This window comes from Camelus bactrianus, chromosome 22 (genome assembly GCF_048773025.1).
Source record: "Camelus bactrianus isolate YW-2024 breed Bactrian camel chromosome 22, ASM4877302v1, whole genome shotgun sequence".
NCBI classification, from domain to species: domain Eukaryota; kingdom Metazoa; phylum Chordata; class Mammalia; order Artiodactyla; family Camelidae; genus Camelus; species Camelus bactrianus.
The window spans coordinates 26,216,499-26,236,480 of NC_133560.1; the positions used below are offsets into that span (position 1 = coordinate 26,216,499).

Below are 19,982 nucleotides of genomic sequence, written 5' to 3' on the forward strand. Positions count from 1 at the left end.
GCCTCAGCCACATGCACTTCCTCCATGTGTCTCCAACTCACCAGGCATGGTCCTGCCTCAGGATCTTTGCACAGACTGTTCTCATTGCCTATATCTCATTGCTCTTCCTCCTCTCCCCCATATATGCATAGCTCCCCCAAGTCTCTGCTCAGATGTCATCTTCTCAGCAAGGTCCTTCCTGATTTCTTTATTTCAATTCTTATAACCCACCCACCACTACCTCTCCCAAGCCCCCACCTCTTTTCCCCCTATGATACTTATTGTCATTGATCCTACTGAACATTTTTCTTGTTTATTTTTTATCTATCTCCCCCACTAGGCTGCCAGCACCACAGAGGCAGGAACCACATCGGTTTTGTTCATTGCTCTTTCCCCAGAGCCTGGACGTGGTGTATAATCAATAAATAGCTGCTAAATGAGCAAGGGAATTTTTAAATGAAGGAATGCATGAACAGTTATTATAACTGAGCCGTAAGTGTAGCCTCAACCTCCCTGGTGGCCAAAGCAAAAAGGGAAATAGAGTTAGTTACAATCTCCATGAGGATAAAACAATCCAGTTCCCAGGAAAAGGCCCTGTGCCAAACCATTTATGTACTTCTTCTCAATTAATCTTCCCAAGAAGTCTCTGCAGGATGTGCATGTTTGGAATCCCTATTTACAGTTGAGCAAGGGAGACTCAGTGATGTGAGCAAGACCGCCCAGCTGGGATGAGATGCTGGTCTTGCCCAGCTCCCAAATCCATCAGCTAACCACTAACCACTAAGCCAGAATTTCCCAGTAGCCTGATTATAAGAATTACCTGGGTGCTAGGAAAAATTTCCAAGGCCTGTCTCCTGAAAAGCTTGGATTCAGGAGGTCTTAAATAAACAAGCACTTGCAAGTGATTCTTTTGATCAAAGAAGTTTGAGTGATTGTACTTCATGACACAGGGTGAGAGAGACAGAAAGACATGTGCTAAGCAAAACTTGAAAACATTTATAGGAACATTTAGGAGACTACCTTTATGACCTTGAGACATGAAAGAATTCTTGAACAGGACCAAAATTTGCAAACCATAAAAGAAAAGATTAATAGATTTGGCAATATCTGATTTTAAAACTGTTGTTCAGGTATGGAAATTCCTTTAAAAAAAAACCATAGAGTTACCTTATAACCCAGAAATCCCAATCCTGGGCATAAATATCTGGAGAAAGCTCTAATTCAAAAAGATATACGCACCCTAATGTTCATAGCAGCACTAGTTACAATAGCCAGGACGTGGAAGCAACTGAAATGTTCATCAACAGATGACTGGATAAAGAAGATGTGGCATACACACACACACACACACACACACACACACACACACACACACACACACACACACAATGGAATACTACTCAGCCATAAAGAAGAATGAAATAATGCCATTTGCAGCAACATGGATGGACCCAGAGATTATCACACAAAGTGAAGTAAGCCAGACAAAGACAAATAGCACATGATTTCACTTATACGTGGAATCTAAAAAAATGACACAAATGAACTTATTTACAGAACAGAAAGAGACTCACAGACATAGAAAACAAACTTGTGGTTGCCAAAGGGGAAGGGATAAATTAGGAGTTTGGGATTAGCAGGTTCAAACTATTATATATAAACTACTATATATAAAATAGATAAACAACAAGGTCCTTCTGTAGAGCACAGGGACTACATTCAATATTTTGTAATAACCTATAATGAAAAAGAATATGAAAAAGAATATATGTATAACTGAGTCACTATACCATACACCAGAAACTAACAAAACATTATAAGCCAACTAAACTTCAGTTTAAAAAATAGATAAAAATGATCGTTTCATAAAACACACCAGAAATAAAATGAAAGGACAAAATCAGAATCTCACAAATTCTGTGAAATGTTTGTATGCTTGTTTTAAGAAAACCTGAGTGAGAGACTGAGGAGAGAGGGGGCTTTGATTAGCTCTGGGGGTTCCAAGGTCCCTGGGAGACCCTCCCTGCAGAGTGGTCTTTTCTTCTGTCCAGCTGGGAGTGCATGTGCTGCGGCTGAGAGGTCCTCAGGGGCACAAGCAGACAGGGAGAAAGAGAAAACTGAACCCCCTCCAGATATTGCTGACCTGTTCCACTGGCTCAAAGCTCTGACCCTACACACAGAGGAAGCCATCTGAACTGGGTTAAATCTGACCCCCAAACTGAGTGGTAAGCAGGGCCCCAAGGGGACCCTAAGAAATGAGGAGTCAGACGTCCTGAGATGTTGCCTCCTCCTTCAGAATGGCCCTCAGTGTGTCTGTTCCTAACCCCCTATTACCATCACCAGAACAGGAACCCCAAAGACTGGAAAGTGTCCTCATACTCGTTACCAAGCTGGGCACTGAGGGAGGGGCATGAAATTCATGAGTAGGTGGATGAGGGGACAAAAAATTATAAATAAATGAGTGAGAGAATGAATGAATGAACAAATGATGAGCAAATGAGCATATGAATGTATGAGTAAATAAAGGAATGAATAAAAGAATGGACCAATGGATGGACGTTTGGGAAGACAGATGAATGGATGGGTAGATAGGTGTATTGATGGGTGGGCAGGTATGAGGGTACATAGATAAGTGTTTGCGTGGATGGATCAATATATGGAAGGATGGATGGAAGAAAGGAAAGAGGGAAAGGACAGACAGAGGGGTGGATGAATGGGTGGGTGGGTGAGTTGATAGGCAGGTGAGTGTGTGGATAGATGGCTGAGTGGTTAGATGGATAAACAGATGGAAGGATGAATGGATGGATGGGTGGATAAATGGATGGGTGGATAGATGGATGGATAGATGGACGGATGGACAAATGAGTAGATGAGTGGATGGATAAAGGATTGGGTGGGTTAATGAGTGGATGGATGGATGGAAAAAGAAAGAAAAAGTGATTATCCAAAACAAATATTTTTGTCAGGATGGGGGCCATGGTATGATCCAAGGTACCCCAGCCTTTCTTCCTAAAGTTCTGGCCTGGACACTAAGACGTGGACCCAACCCTCAGCCAGGCCACCCCCTGCTTCCCATAAGCCTCACCCAGTCTTGGGAGCTGGGTCAAGGCCAAGTCACTCACATCTCCAGACAAACCCACGATCAATCCCAACTACACCCTTGCAGGCCTGGCTTTGCCCAGGGGAAGCCCTCAGATGAGGCCCCGGCCACCCTCCCAGCCTCGAGGTACTCTGCCAGAGGCTTGGGACTTGATACGCAATTTGTGGGGCAGAGAGGGCTGAGCCAGATCCTCTAGATGGTTCCCTGGGACAGGGCAGGCCGCCCCAGGAGACAGCCCCATGGGATCAGCACTGGGTGTCAGCAACATATCTGAGGGCCCTGAGACCCGGCAGCCAGTGGGAATGGTGGACCACAGCCCCCAGCAGGGTCTCAGCTCTGGTCTGGGTCCCCCACGCTTATCCAGGAGATGACAGCTGAAGAAGGTGGCAGGGAGAGCAGCCTGCAAGGCCATGTCCATTCTCTTGGGGGTAGGGGGTGCAGGGTCCTGGAGGGACCTGGGGGAAGTGGCCAGGCCAGTCCACCTGTGAGCCACCAGGCAGCCCCAACATCCTGGAACCCCAGGGTCCAAGGAACACGATCTCAAGAAGCAGTCATGGGAGCTAGGTAGAGAGGGGAGTGGTTCAGCCCTAGGGCGGGGGTCTCCAGTCCAGGGGGACTCCCACAGCAGAGCGGGCAGGGTCCGGGTACCACCGATGGGGGGCAGGAGGCCAAAGCGATGCTTGAGCGCACGCAGCTCAGCCCTAAGCAGTGCGTTTTCCTCAAGCAGCGTGGCCAGCCTGCCCTCAAGGGCAGCATCATTGAGACGCCGCTTCTCGCGGGATCTCTTGGCTGCTTCGTTGTTCTTCCTCCGCTTCTCCCAGTAAACCGTGTCCTTCTTCTCTTCCGGCATGAACTCCCGCTGCCGACGCACGGCCGAGCCCCTGCTCTGCCCTCCCCGCAGGGTCTTTCTGCAACCCTGAGGGACATCTGGCAGGGCCAAGAGACCCAGGTCCATGGCTGCCTGGTGGACCTGGGGAAGAGAAAATGGGTCTAGGACTGGGGTGGGAGGCTGAGCTGGAGGACTCCTCCCTCTAATTTATCCTGTGTGTCCACCATCCCCAATGGGACTGGGGGGCTGGTGGAGTGGGAATTGGGCTGAGGACCAGGGTAGAGGCAGAAAGCGGTGTAGCAGAGAGAATGGGGAGCGGGTGGGATGGTTAGACATGGGTGAGGCTGCCTGAGAGAGGCCGCTCAGCTGGGAGAAGGCTTAAGAGTAGACCACAGACATGACGGAGAGCTGGTTGTGCGCCACATCCTCACGTGGATGCGGGCTCCTTCCCGGGGATTCTTACCGCAGAGACGGTCAATGGAGAAGCCAAGGGCTTAGTTCAATCTGAGCTCCAGGGTAAGATTCTTAGAGACCCAGAGAGACAGAGGAGGAAAGCTGAACCTAGAAAGAGAATGTGTGTCCATGGAGTAAAACTGAACCAAGTTGGGGTCAGAGAATAAGCCACTCCTCATATGAAAATTGCCAGGATTGTACACTAAGATCTCCACTATCCGCAGCTAGAGTCTTGCACCTGCCCATCCATCCTACCTCTGTATTCATAAGGTCATCTATTCACCCATCCACTCACTCAACTATCCATCTGTCCACCCCTCTACCCACCTGACCAAACAGCTCACATTCCATCCATTCATCCATTCATCCACCCAATCATTTATCCATCCACTCATCTACTCATTTGTCCATCCATTCATCCGTCCACCCATCCATCCATCCACCCATCTATCCATCCATCCACCTATCCATCCATCCATCCATCCATCTATCAATCCATCCACCATCCATCCATTTATCCATCCACTCCTTCAAAAACCCATCCATCCCCATCCAATTGTACAGTCCTCTGTCCATCTACCACTCACTCATCCATCTAACTATCCATTCACTCACTGATAGCTTCATTTTAAAAATAATGGAGTGCCTACAGGTAAAAGAAAAAATAGAAAATTGGACTTCATGAAAATGTTTAAATTCTGTACCTCAAAAGACACTATTCACAGAGTAAAAAGACAACCCACAGAATGGGAGAAAATACTTGCAAATTATATATCTGATATAATATCCAGATTAAATAGGGATTAACATTCAGAATATCTAGAAAACTCCCAAAACCCAACAATGACAAAACCAAACAACCTAATTTAAAAATAGACAAAGGACTTGAGACATTTCTCCAAAGAAGCTCTATAAATGGCCAAAAAGCCCATGAAAAGATGTTCAGTATCACTAATCATTAAGAAAATGCAAATCAAAACCACAATGAGATACCACCTCACATCTTCAGGTGGCTACTATCAAAACAACAGAAAGTAGCAAGGGTTGGCCAGGATGTGGAGAAACTGGAACCCTCATGAACGGCTGGTGAGAAGGTAAAGTGGTGTCACCGAGTTGGAAGATAATACAATGCTTCCTCAACAAATTAAAAATAAAATGACCATATGATCCAGCAATTCCACTTCTGGGAACAGTCAAAAGAACTGAAAGCAGGGTCTCAAAGAAATATTTGTACAACCACGTTCATAGCAGCATTATTCACAATAGCCAAAGGGTAGAAGCAGCCCAAGGGCCCACTGACAGACGAACAGATGGGCAAATTATGGTCCAGCCATACAATAGAATACTATTCAGCATTAAAAAGGAAGGAAATGCTGGCACACGCTATGACGTGGATAAACCTTAAGGACATGATGCTCTATATAAGCCAGACACAGAAGGACAAATACTGTATGTTTCCACTTACAGGAGGTCCTTAGAGCAGTCAAAACCATAAAAACAGAAGGTATAATGGTGGGGCCAGGGGCTGAGGAGAGGGAAGAATGGGGAGTTAGTGCTTAATGGATATAGAGCATTTCCATTTGGGAAGATGAGAAGAGTTGTGAAGACGGATAGTGGTGATGGCTGCACAATATACGTTGTACGAATGTATTTAATATCACTGAAATGGACTTAAAATGCCCAAGAGGGTAAGTTTTATGTTATGTGCATTTTATCACACTAAAATATTTTAACAGTAATAATAAAAATATTGTGCCTTTACTAAGTGGCAGGCATCTTTCCATCCATATATTCATTCACTGGTCCCACTCATCCATCTTTCATTCTTCCGTTCTCTCATTCATCCAACAAATCCCTCCTGCATGCCAGTCATCCTTCCACAAATCCATCCATTCTTCTATACATTCCTCCATCAATCCATCCATCCATTCCACAGGAAAACAACTGGCAAGAACTTCCCATGTGCCTGGTGTTCAACAACCAGAATGCTAAGAATGGGGGCAGACAGAAGAATCAAAGTCATGCGAGTCTCAGCTCCTGGGGTGGGGCTCAGAAAAGATGCCCAGGGCCCCTAGCGATACCCCAAGGATGGGAGACCACCTCCTTTGCCCCAGCCCAGTTTTTCACATTGGTTTTCCTGAAAATTCTAACACAAAAGTCTGGGTTCTACCAACCACCTGGGTTCCCGGCACCTAGGAGGTCCTCATCTTCTGTGATTCTGATCCAAAACAGGTTAGCATTGTGCATAGGTAATAGTAAATAAATACTTGTTGAGGGAGCGAATAGACACTTAGATGAATGAAAATAGAACCTTACTGACACATAGAGAATGCTTCGCCCTTCCGCTGAACCTGTGCTAACAGCTCTTGGCCTTAGTGTTGGTGTCTGCGTAAGCTAATGAAGGTCATGTCTGAAAAAGGGCAGAGGCGTCAGCGGTCAAATAACAACACTCTTAGGAATTCAGCCCATGATCCCAAGTCCACATTTCCCACTGTATGTTCTCAAGAAACCCGGTGGCAACAGTGGTCTGAGAAAAAAGTAAAAATAAAAATACATTTGAGAACTATTGCATACCTTATTCCTTATGTGACGATCACAGAGATATGAGAATCATTAAAGGCTCTGAGAAGTCCTGCAAAAAAAGTTTAACTTTGGTTTGACTTGGAAGTTCTCAAAAGCACTTGACCATGAAATACTGACTTCACCAAATACTGTGGGACCCATATTTATTTATTCATTCACTCATACAACCCTTTCCAGGTCCTAAGGTGGTTGGTTGCCACATCAACAGAAGAGAACCAGCCCCTCCGCCTTCACAAAGCCCCCAGTCTCATGGGAAAGGTGAGAGTGAGCAGAAGGAAATCAGCCCAGAGAGGGTCTGTTATCTGCCCAAGTCACACAGTAAGCCAGTTACAGGACTAGGATTCGAACACAATCTGTCTAATGTGTGGGTTTGTTCATACCATGTGGCCCGCTCACAGCTTGGAGGGGCTGCTGTGTCTGGCAATCTTAGCTGGGCGTGGAGAAGAAAAGCCTTGTGGGGTTCTCAATCTCTAAAGTCAGCAAGAATTCCTAGTCACCAGAGGGAATCCGGCACCTTGCCTGGGACCCCCTTTGAGAACTCCTAGTCACCGGGAGGACTCTGGCACTGAGGCCCAAGACCCCCCACTGAGGCCCACTGGGCATCTGGTACCTGCAGCCGCACATCCCACAGGCTGGAGAAGCATCTACAGTTGATGCAGCCCAGTCCCCAGGAGCCAGGTGAGGAGCCGTGGGTTTGCACCTGCCTGCTGCTCACATCCAGGCTCTGTTCCCAGCAGCTACACCAAGCTACATAGCTTTGCCCAGGTATCCAAGTTCACTGACCCCTTTCAGGCACCTGAGGCCACCACGCCCTCTGTCGGGAGAGTATTGTCCCAACTTGAGGGAAAGGAAACTGAGGCACAGGGGGAGAAGTGGCTGGCCCAAAGAGACTCGGGGGTTCCAAAAGTAAACCGCCATTCCCTTCCCATCCTTTCCCACCACCTGGCCCCAGCCTAGACATCTCCTGTCCTATCTGGGCCCCTACCAGCCTCCATCCTGGTCCCCACAAATCCACAAGCACCTCAGAAGGGTCTTTATAAAACCCCATCCTCAGCTTTACAATCTCTGGGATGAGCTTATGAAAATATGAGAGTCTTAGATTCCTAGGAACAGTGCTCATGTGTGCCTCAATTCACCCTCGTCTCCACCCAGGGTCAGGGGATAAACCAGGGAGGAAGACACTGCATGAATACATTTTGGAATAAACCAATGAGTGCATGAATGGTTTATAGAATGAACCAAAGCGTGCACGAATGGTTTTTGGAGTGAACCAATGAATTATGAGCATTTGAATAAATTAATGAATGAGTGAAATGTGAGTGAATGAAGGAATAAGCAGATGAAGTAATGCTCAAGGGACCGGGGCCCTGAGGGTGGGTCCTCTCTCCACCGTTAAAGGCTGGGCTTGGGTCTCCCATCACACAGAGAGCTCATCGGAGCCTCAGCCAAGACAAACCCCAAGATGGGGTGTCAATCAGGGTCCCTTGTCCCACTAGCCACAGCATCCTCCTGCCGCCCACCTTGTCCTGTCCAGGAGGCCCTCAAATGGGGTCCTGACCACATCCCAACTACAAGGATGCTGACAAATGCCCAGGAGTTGATGTGCACCAGCGTGGGGTCAAAGGCACATCCCAGGGCCCTGGGGCCAGCATCCAGTAGGCACTACCCAGGCTCTGGGAGGATGGATGGGGGTGGAGGCAAACCCAGAGATAACTGAACTAGGGGCTAGCTGGGCTGGAAAGGGAGAGGTCACAGCCCAGGGGCCCTTTAAGGCCAAGTCAAAACCAGCAGATGCCTAGGGAAGAAGGCTGAGCGTGGGCTGGCGGTCAGTTAGAGGAGGAACAGACGACTCTCACGCCAAGCCAGTGAGGCAGACAAGAGCCTGCCTGAAGTCCCTCCTCTCTGTGGCTTGCCCTGAGCCCCCACTAACCACCACCCCGACACCTCCACAGGAACCCAGAGGGAGATGGGGCAGTAGATAGCGCAGCTGCCCCGAGTTTATTTAGAGAAGACCCAGCGAGGGCTGGGCTGAGCCTTCCTGTGGTCATCAAGGAGGTGCTCATGGAGGGCGGGCGAGACAGGGGACACTCCTTGTGAAGCAGCCAGCAGGGGAAGAGGAAACAGGAAGAGGGTCTCCCTCAGAGATGGCCCAGCACAACTCCTCCCCAGCCCCATCAGCCTCCAAAGCCTCCATGACCAGCAGCCATCAAAATTCTGCTTGATTCCCTTGAGTGATGGGGAACTCACTCACATTCATGAAAGCCAGCTGCTGTGAGGCTGGGTGACCTGTCGTGGTCAAGAAGGTTTTCCTGGAATGGAGCTAAAAATCCACATTCATGGGACTTTTCCCTGTTGGAATGTGAAAGTTCTTTCTGTGTGTCCATGGAAAACTCCTCTCTCTGGCCCCTAAGATGCTCTGAGGATTTGACAGATTGATGCTTACATTCCTTCATTCCTATGCCTCTAAGGAAAGCAGTCATGTTTCTTGAGCCCCTACTGTGCACCAGGCCCTTGCAGCGTCTCACTTCACACTCATCACCACTCTGAGAGAAACATTCAGTCATTATCCTCATTTGACACATGGAAAAATAGACGAGAAGTCAGGTGACCTGGCTGCGTCGGCACAAACAGAATCCGGATGCAGCAGACGCTAGAGCCCATACCTTATCTGCCACATCACAGGGTAAACCTGGCTTTTCCCACTTCTTCCACTGAGGACCCAGTTTTGAGTTCATTGAGCACCTCTGAAGACTAGGGAGCAGTGTCTGCAGAGGATAAGGGGTCCAGAAACCAAACAGCTAGCCACACGGCAGGGCTGGGATGAACACAGGAGCCGCTAGTATGAGGCGCTGGATGGGCAGGCTGGAGAGCTTAGGTCTGCTTTAAGTGGGCTCAAATCCTCCTTCCCAGCTGAGTGTGTTTGGGCAAATCACTTCTGCCCTATGAGCTTCCAATGCCTCACCTAAAATGACAGCAATAGTAGTACCCACTTTGTTCATTTTATAAAGAATAAATGAGATCTTCTGTGTTAAGAGCTGGTATAACGTAATGGTACAAAATGATCTACATGGCTTTTTATTTGGTGGTGGTGGGTTAGAGGGTTAGGACCCTCTCTCACTAGATTTCAGCTGCCAGACCCCAGTGGTTACCTGTGTTGTAAATACCTGTGAGAACCCTGGGGGACCACCCAACACAACAGTATTAGGTTACAGATGATGAACTTGGATTTCTGCTCAAGACAGTGGACTAAGCATACACCAAGACCATCCCATTCCTCCCCCAAAGACTTGGAAATGACAGGGAAGTGCCGACTTGAACTAGGGGCCAAAGCAGAGGTGCCAAGTATGTGACAAGGTTGATCCCTCCTGTGGAAGTGTAGGGCCCCCTCCTATAGGAGGTCAAGGGCCCCTATTCTCAGAAGACTCGAAAGACAGGGGAAAATATCCTGAAGAGATGAGGGATTCACAACCACTTCATGAAGTTGCCACCAACTCCCCCAGTGGAAGAATTTACACCTGCAAAAGTAGAGATGATCAGTGTGATCTCCAGAGAGTTTGACAATGAAGAGATCAAATGATGCAAAAAGATAAAAAAGGGAATACTAGCCATAAAACAAGAACAGGAGATGATGAAACAAAAACAGATAGATAATTAAAAAAAGAACTAAGGGTTCAGATATGAAAAATATAGTTACTTACGCTATATATAAAAATCAAATTTCTTCTGTATAGCACAGAAAACTATATTCAATATCTTGTAATAACCTTTAATGAAAAAGAATATGAATACGAATGTATATATATAGAGAGAGAGAGAGAAAGAGAGAGAGAGAGAGAGAGGATGGTTTACTAAGCCCCAGGAAAGTGTTTCATGTTAATTCTCAAAACACCTGCATGTGATGGGGACTATAAATATACATACACACACACACACACACACACACACACACACACACACATACACATACACATGACTGGGACATTATGCTGTACACCAGAAATTGACACATTGTAACTGACTATACTTCAGTTAAATGAATGAATGAATGAATGAGTAAGTAAGTAAGTAAGTAAATAAATAAATAAATAAAATATAGTTACTAAGAATAAACTCAAGAGATAGGTTGACTAGTAGAAGTGGAAACCAAAACCCAGGTTTGGGAAGAGAATTACCAAGGTCACAGGGAATTTTAGTGGCAGACATGGAATTAGTACTCTAAGCCCAGTTTTTTAAAGTCCAGGACTGAGGTCTCGCGCAGGACCTGAGACTTGAGGCCGTCTGCAGCTCCCCAAGGGTGTTCTGAGGCTTCCCCTTCTCACTTTCCTGTTTTCTTTCCTTTATTATAAGGTTGATGTTGAGCTGGACTCCAGCATCTCTCCCTAATAAGGAACAGGACTTCCATCCCCTGACTGCGCAGGGTGGGACAAAGGGTGTCAAGCAAATGGACAGCCCTCTCCCCCCAAGTTATAATTTAATTAAACAGAATCTTAAAGTCCGAAGAGGAACTGATTGAGTGTAACTTAGAGGAATAGCTAATATTGGCCACGGGATGCTGGACTGGTGACATAATGTCACTGAGCTTTGGACTTCTCATCTGTAAAATGGGTTCAAGAGTCCCCATCACAAGCAGGTGTTTTGAGAATTAACATGAAACACCTTCCTGGGGCTTAGTAAACCTCTTCTTTGAGCCCAAGGATACCCCAGATGAGGACAAAGCTATAATTACTTGGAGTCTCAACCACCAACACAAGAGAGAAAAATTTTAAACCTTGAAAGGACAAAAAAAAAAAAAAAAAAAAAGAAAAAGGTTAGAACAAAATATGAATCAAAGAAGAGAGGGTGGGCGGCCTCACAAATTCCCCACCCTTGTGGCCAGAGGGCACCCACAAGCTTTCCCTTTGCTCCGTGTTAAGACCACAGATAGAAATAATCATAAATTCTCTGGTGGGTGTAAGACTTTGAACATCCCCAGGCAAGATATAGCATTTGAGTGGGCCATGCACATTTGGAAAAATTGTTCACCCCTATCCCTCATAAGAGAAAGGCTGATTTGTTTTCATTTACACAATAAGATACTGGGTTTTGCCAGCTAAAATGGACAAAGATTTTTAAAATGATAAAACCCAGTGCTAGCAAGGATGCGGTGAGATGGGCACTTCTGTAGCTAGAAGGTGGAGGTGTAAAATTACTTCCTGGCAAAACAATTAGGCAATGTGAAACAAAGTTGGACTCACACCCTGTTTGAAGAATAAAGATGGCACTTCCCTCCCACCTAGATCACTGCTTCAGGCATCTCTCTATTCTGGTCACCAGCCCTGATATCCCTCCTCAAATACAGCACTTAGAACCTCCTTCACTTACTGACTTCTTACTGACACTTCACTCACCTCCACGTGCTGTTCCTTCTGCCTGATACACTCTTCCTCCTCCCTCACCGCTTAACTGGCCAAATCTTACTCATCCTTCAGAACTTAGCCTAGATGTTACCTCTTACAGGAAGCCTACAAGATTGACACCTCTTTGCTAGGCCAGGAGACTCTTTTGGGCTCCCAGTGCCCTGTGTCTTTTCACCATCACCACCACAGTGATCACTCTGGGTCTGCATCTCCCTGTCCACAGATCTCCAGAATAGGCACTCAGTGAATACAAGAGGAGTGAAATATTTCGAGAAGGGATGGGTTCTGTGTAGTCCCAGAGGGCAGAGCAAGGACCACGGAGAGGGGGTTGGAGGTGCAGTTGGGGGCCAGCATCTGACAGAATTTTCTATAAATTCCAGCTCATAAACCCAGCAGAGGCTGCCTTGAAAGGTGATGAGCTGCCAATCACAGGAGGTATGCAAGTAGGGGGATGGGAAATCACTAGTCTTAGTCCCTCTCTCTGACCTCTCCTGCTCAGACTTAGGGGGCCTGGGTTGAAGCAGATGCCTTCCTCCCCAAGCTGTTCCATGTGGCTCTCCACTGACTCAAAAGGTGGCGCAGGGAAGACAGGGGACCCACAGGGGCTGTTCCCATGGCCCTGGTGCAGCCCAGCCCATTCCACGGAAGGGCTTCGGAGTCCCAAGGGGCAACACTCTCACAGAGTTCAAGGCGCCCAATAGAGCCTCGGGGCCCTGCACTCTCACTCTGAGCGAACCCCCGCCTCATAAAAGCCCCAGCGAAACCGACCTTTAAAACCGAGAACCCTGTGTGGGAACTCAGATTTCAGGGGAGAAAATACAAGGCACTCTGGGGCTGCGGCCGGCCCTCCCCTTCCTGGGGCACGGGTAGAGGCCGGAAGCCGTTGATAACCTCTGTGCCCAGCCCACAAGCCCAGCTGGAGTCCCCCAAGCCAGGAACAGGCCTTGATAGACAGGAAGGAGGCAAGGGGGCGGGAGCGGGGGAGGGGTGTCGGGAGCCAGGCCAGGCATCCAATCCCAGCTGTACCAATGATGCACTACGTGACCTTAGGCAAGTGTCTGGTCTTCTCTGAGCCTCAATCTTTTCACCTGTCAAATGGGTACAAGGTTGGTGCCTAGACTGGTAAATAACACAAGTACATGCCTAGTCGCAAAATGTACGAGATGTCCTATTCTTCAATTCTGTGAACTTCAGGGAGGCCCCCAGGGCTCACAGGACCTGATCCAATGGCAGGCCCCTGTCCCTTCTCAGAGTATCAGCTCAATGGAAGCTCACGTAAAACTCACATGGGAAAAAATTCATCTTGGGGACCTTAAGTCCTCCATCCTTGGCCAGGCAAGTCCCTCAGACTCTACCTCCCCCTCTCTCCAGCCCAAACCAGAACAACCCTGCCAAATGAGAGGAGCCTCAGATTTTTGGTGCTGGCAGGCTGGGGTCCAGCTGCCTGGCAGAAACTTGAGGCTCCCTCCCCAACCCAGAGGTGGCGTCACCAGGGAGGGCTGACGGCACCTGGCACCAGTCACCACACAGACCCACTTGAAGGAAGCTCAGAGGTGTTTCATGTCCAGCCAAGGCCAGGACCCAGCCAGGAGGGTCTCTCTTCCATGTACCTGGGTCCCCAAACACCCCTACAGGTGGCCAGACCCCATCCAGGCCCAGCAGGCCCTACAGACACTTTAATCTTGCATGAAGCCAAGCAGCTGTGCCTCCTCTGGCTCCTGGAGATAGGCCTCCTCACTGTTCTTCCTCCACACCAGGCATGGTCCCACCTCAGGGCCTTTGCACAGGCTGTTCCTTCTGCCTGGAATGCTGTTCCCCCAGATACTCACATGGCCCCTTCCTCACCTCCTTTAGGCCTCACCTGCCTGCCTGACCCCTAGGCTAAATCATCACCCACAACCATAGGCCCATTGATTTTCTCTCCTTACCCTGCTTTGTGTTTATTCTGGGCACTTATCATTCCCTTACTTTTTAATTACTGGCTGACTATTTGGCTTAGTGTCTGTCTCTGTCACTAGAATGCCAGTCCCTGAGGACAAGCATGGCAGCCCTCTGTGTCTCCAGGACCTACAACAGCACCTGGCACATGGTAGGTGCTTAGTAATTATTTGTATAGCGATTTGTCAAGTGAAAAATGAATGTGAACATTGTTTAATTCCCACAACTTCTCTGGAAGTCAGGTTTCCCCCTCTTGGCCAGAGAGGTTCAGAGAGGTTCCATGTCTTGCCCAGGGTCACACAGCAGATCCCAGGTGGGTTTGGAATCTGGACAGCTGGACCCCAGAGCTCACTCTCTCCAGCCATGAGATATGGCCAGAGGCGTGGCAAGTGCTGAAGGCCAGGATGCAGCTCTTGGCTCAGGACTCAGTACCAATGGAGCCTCTGGGCCTCAGTCTCCCTTCTGTGAGATGGGCCCAGGTGCACTGAGAAGCAGCTTCTGGCCCTGGAAGCTCTGCCCTCCACCGCAGAGGTGCTGCCCCTCCCCCATCTCAGCAACTGCACTCAACTTGGGGGCATCCCACTTTCCCAGCCCCCACCCCGAACCTGGGATATACTCTGGTTCCCAGAAACAGGCTGGAGCTATCCCTCAGCGGACCTCAGGGGACAGGGACATGGAGACTTCTCTGGGTCCCAAAATACCCACTGGCATCATCCGGGCCCTGTCTGGGTGCCCAGCTCTGCCTGCACTAAGCACTTTACAGACACTATCTGCTGGAAGATCTCTTCACCACACAAATCAGATTATGCCACTTTCCAGCTTAATACCCTCAACAGATCAAGACCACACTTCCTTGCCCCACCCATGGGACCATGCCCTGTCCACACAGAGCTGATCTGCTCCAAGCTCCAACCACTCTGGCCTTCTGACCACTTGGACTAACCACAGGGCCTTTGCACATGCAGTTCCTGCTGCCTGGAACACTCTTCCTTGGCTCCCCTAGTTTCCTCATTCTCATCCTTTGATAGTAACTTCTCCGAGAAGCCCTTCCTGATCCCCCAGGATGGATCAAGTGCCCCTACTCTGCACCTACTGAACAAAGGTGTTTCTGCTTCTCAACATTTATTATTGAAGTCATTTTACACTCATTCATATAATTAATTGACTAACATCTCTCTTTCTCCCAAGAGGCCAAGGCCTGTGTTTCTTCTCCCCAAGGTATCCCCAGAGCCTGGGGATAGTAGGTGCTTGATAAATACTTGAATGGATGAATGAGTGCCCTGAATCCTAGCATCTCCCCCAGGTTCCCATTTTACAGGTGAGGAGACTGAGATTTGCTCACCAGAGGGGACACCAGGGCTCCTGACTCCTCCTCTGCAAAGCCAGACCCCACCACTATCCCAGCCTGACTTATAAAGACCAGATCGACCTGGACCCAGGGGCTGCTTGCTCAGAAGAGATAATGGTTATAACCCTGGATCTCCAGAATAGAGCTCCCTGGACCTAGCTGCCACTGTTCAGCAGTAGGGGGAGAAATGGGTCCGGGGGAGGGACCATCAAAAGATACTACTATCCACAGAGTAAAAAGGCAACTCACAGGATAGGAGAAAATATGCAAATTTGCAAAATATATGCAAATCATATAGCTGATAAGATCCAGAACATACAGAGAATTCCTATGATTCGACCACCGCCACCACCATCACCGCAACAGAAAGCCAGATGGCTCGATTCAGAAATGAGCAAAGGGCTTGAACAGACATTTCTCCAAAGAAGATCTGCAAATGGCCAATAAGCACAGGAAAAGATGCCCAACACCACTAATCACTGGGGAAAATGCAAATCAAAACCACCATGATGGGGATGGGGGTACAGCTCAGTGGTAGAGTGTGTGCTTAGCATGTATAGGGTCCTGGGTTCGATCCCTGGTAACTCCACAAAAAAAATAAATAAAGTAAATAAAGTGGACTTCTTAAAAAAAGAAAAAAAAAAAAGAAAAGAAATGAGAAAGAAAAAAAACATGATATAATGAAAAAGAATTTGAAAACAAATATGTGTACATGTATGTCTACGTCTGACTGAAACATTATGCCATACGCCAGAAATTGACACAACGTTGTAAACTGATTATACTTCAACTTAAAAAATTTTTTAATAATTAAAAAAAAACCACGATGAAATACAATGTCACACTCATTAAGATGGCTACTCTCAAAAAACAGGAAATGACAAGCGTTGGCAAGGATGTGGAGACACTGGAAGTATTGGACACTGTTGGTGGGAAGGTATAAGGTACAGCCATAGTGGAAAACAATCTGGCAGTTCTGGAAAAATTGCAGTCTAGAATTACCATATGATCCAACAGTTCCACTGCCAGGTGTGTAACCAACAGAATTGAAAGAAGGATTTTGAAGAGATAGACTGTGTTTATAGGAACATTATTCATAAGAGCTAAAATGTGGAAGTAAGCCAAGTGTCTATCGTCAGGGGAATGAATAAATGAAATGCGGTCCAGCCATACAATGGACTATTACTCAGCCTTAAAAAGGGAGGAAATTACAGCACCCGTGCCGAGGTGGATGAACCCTGAGGACGTGACGCTCAGTGAAAGAAACCAGTCAGAAGAGAATGAATGCTGTCTGACTCCACTTCTTGGAGGTCCCTAGAGGAGTCAGAGTCATAGACAGAAAGTAGAATGGTGGGGGCTGGGGGCTGGGGGAGGAGGTGTTTTTACAAGATGAAAAGAGTTCTGAAGACGGATGAAATGTAGGGAACAAGGCTTGACTGGGGCATGGGAAGGTCTCTGGGACACAAACCTCCTGCCCCCTTGGCTCCAAGTGAAGGAGCGACTCCCACCCTCAGTGCCAGCCATGGGTGGGGTGGGAGGCGTCCAACCTCTTCCTTCCAGCCGAGCAGGACCCAGAGCCCCCGGGCACCTGCTGCAGCCAGATGGTGGCCAAAGCGTCACTGCTCAATAAGAATGTGGATGATCGTGGACTAGGGAGGGAGAGAAGGAGAGAAGGACAGAGGAAGCAGGAAGGGCAGAGAGGGAAGGAGAGAGGCAGGCAGAGTGAGAGAGCGCACGCAGGGCCACCAACCCACCAACTACCACCCCGAGCTCGACAGACTCTAGCAAACAGCAGCGGGAAGTCTGTAACCATCCGTTATCTGCAACCAGGCCCACTCCCATCCTCCAGGGCCGCTGGGCTCTCACCACCTTCACACTGGACCCTAGCGACCCCCAAATCCTTCCAATAACTGTGGATCCCCACAGTTATGATTGAGTCAGACTTCACAACAGACCGACCCTGAGCGCGGACACATGCAGATCTACACAGCAGCTGGAAGCTCCTCCCCACCAGTTGCCAGAACACGGCTGGACTCCAGAGAAATAAACCCGACCCTCCCCGACAGCAGACCCTCCCGGGCCCCTTCCCTGAAGCAGCATCTTCTAAGACCTCAGCCCACTACCCTGACCCTCCCGCGCCCCACCCCCACATCCACAGAGGGCTGCAGCCTCCCAGAAGGACCGACACTCCGGGGTCCTTTCCAGGGTGCATGGAACCTATTCTTTTTCATCCCATTAGTGACGACCAGGTGACAGCTAGCCAGACATCAGCCATCAACAGCTGCACCATGTATGGGGCCAGGGGCCAGGTGTGGGGGGTGACACCCGCAGAAGGAGCAGAGACACACAACAGGCGGTCTGGATCACAGAGATGGGAGGAAGGGCGAAGATGGAGGTGAGGGGAGAGGTGGGCTGCAGGGAGAAGGGGGCTGCAGGAGGGACCCCAAAACAGATGTCAGTACGGGGAACTGAAGCCTGATGCTCTCACACACGGCTCCATGGGGCCTGCTCCTGGATGCCTTCTCCGCTAGGCAGCCCTCCTTGCCCCTTCCCCAGGGCAATGCCCTCCTCCTTGCTCCCCCTCAGGGCCACATTATTGGGGGAGACTGAGATGAGGTGGAGGGGGCCCTCCAATGAGGGGAGAAGCCCGTTCTCCCTCGTCCCCACCAGCCAGAGAGCAGGGGCTTTGGATGGGGAGACAGAGTGGCAGAAGGAGACAGGCGCAGGTCATGGTCACACCCAGAGAAACCCCAAGAGCCACAGACCCCCAGAGCCAGGGACCCAGAGAGAGAGCAGAGACAGGGAGAGGGGCACAGAAAGAGCTGGAGCTGGGGCGGGGGAGTGGGGAAAGCTGGAAGAGCGGGCAAAGGCTCGGAGACAGTGCAGGAGAGGGAGACTGTCCAGAGAGATAGGGGCTGCGATGGGCAGGGGGAGGTGGTCCGGGTGCGGGGTTCCCAAGCCCCCTCCCCCTTCCCTGGACATCAGGCAGCCTAGCTGGGCCTCACCCTGCCTGCGAGGCTCACCTCAGGGTGGCTGTCTCCCCGGCGAGTCCAGCGTGAGCCACATCAGCCGCGTGGGGCCTCACACTCCTCCGCGGTGGAGTCACCGGCGCTTCCGTAGAGGCGACACCCCGGCCCCCCCTGCAGTTCGTGGCTTTCCCCGCAGGACTGCGCCCCCCGCCCCCAACCTGGTGTCGGTCCAGGGAGCAGGTGCTGTGGGCTGGCTGGGGCCCAGGGTGGGCCACCAGGGAGCAAAGAGCCCCACCAGGAGGGCACACACAGAGAGGGACCGGCTACTCTAGCCACTAGGGGCCCAGGAAGGGGCCAAAGCTACAGCCTCTCATTCCAACCCTTTAAAACCCTTCTGCATAGATCCAGAGTGCTTGCTTAGCATGCGTGAGGTCCTGGGTTTCATCTCCTGTACCTCCATTAAACAAACAAACAAACAAACCTAATTACATCCCCCTCCAAAAAATAAATAGATAGATAATAATTAAAAAAAAAAAAACAACTTCTGGATAGATCAACGGGGCAAAGGGAAGAGGGTCCTTTCTCTCCTTACATGGGGGACACTCTCCTGCTCAAACACCTTCTGTGGCCCCCATTGCCTTTCAGATCTTCTAATTCCTTGCTCTGGACACACCCCTCTCTGTCCAGCCTACCCATTAGAAGAAACTGTGGCACAGAACACGTAAGTAAAGGGCCCTCAGGAGAAAGTGATCTAAATCTTTAACTACAGTATAAGTTACCTGAGTGCACATCAGTAAACCGGGATGGAAGGCATCCCAGGCAGATGGAACAGTCCATGCAAAGGCTCAGAGGAAAGGATCAACATTTATATGTTTGGGGAACTCTAGAAAGAGGTGGAGGGACTTGATCAGAGGTGCTTGTAGGAAAGGTCCCATACGTGGCCCCTGGGGCTGCTGAACAGACTGCAGGGGGCCTGGAGGTGGGGAAGAGCCTGAGGCACACTCCTGCAGGCTGTGGTGGGTCCCAGAGCCCGGCGGATTTCAGGAAGAATCACCACGCGGTGGGTTCCAGCGGGTCTTGACTTGGGAACAGCGGCACCTGGTGGTCCCGGCGTGGGACTGCACCCTCCTTCCTTTAATACATTTTTTGCGAGCCCCGCGGAGTTCCCGGTGTATTCAAATATTTTAAAACTCCTTCATCTATAAAATAAGTTCACTTCAAGCAATAGTCATGTAATGAACCAAATCATAATAATGGCTGTAAGAGAAATGCAGACGGTGAATATTTGACTAATATTTGATGTAAATAACTGTCCAGTAACTACATGAACTTTAATAAAACTGAACTAGCTGCAAACAGTACAGTTCGGGAAGCCACGAAGTCGGAG

General features: G+C 49.1%; 1 protein-coding gene across 1 annotated transcript; it reads right to left on the reverse strand.

Moving 5' to 3' along the window:
* Nucleotides 1–253: 253 nt before the first annotated feature.
* NFILZ (NFIL3 like basic leucine zipper) lies at nt 254–18,962 on the reverse strand. Its single transcript, XM_074350034.1, has 4 exons — nt 18,650–18,962; nt 6,936–6,993; nt 4,372–4,469; nt 254–4,049 (listed from the first exon to the last, which is right to left on the reverse strand). The coding sequence occupies exon 4, from the start codon at nt 4,032–4,034 to the stop codon at nt 3,171–3,173; it is 864 nt and encodes a 287-aa protein (XP_074206135.1). The 5' UTR covers nt 4,035–4,049; nt 4,372–4,469; nt 6,936–6,993; nt 18,650–18,962; the 3' UTR covers nt 254–3,170.
* Between the last annotated feature and the right edge of the window lie 1,020 nt (nt 18,963–19,982).

Bases quoted from the DNA above. Each gene is read 5' to 3' on its own strand.
- NFILZ (XM_074350034.1), bottom strand. From the start codon at position 4,034: ATGGACCTGGGTCTCTTGGCCCTGCCAGATGTCCCTCAGGGTTGCAGA.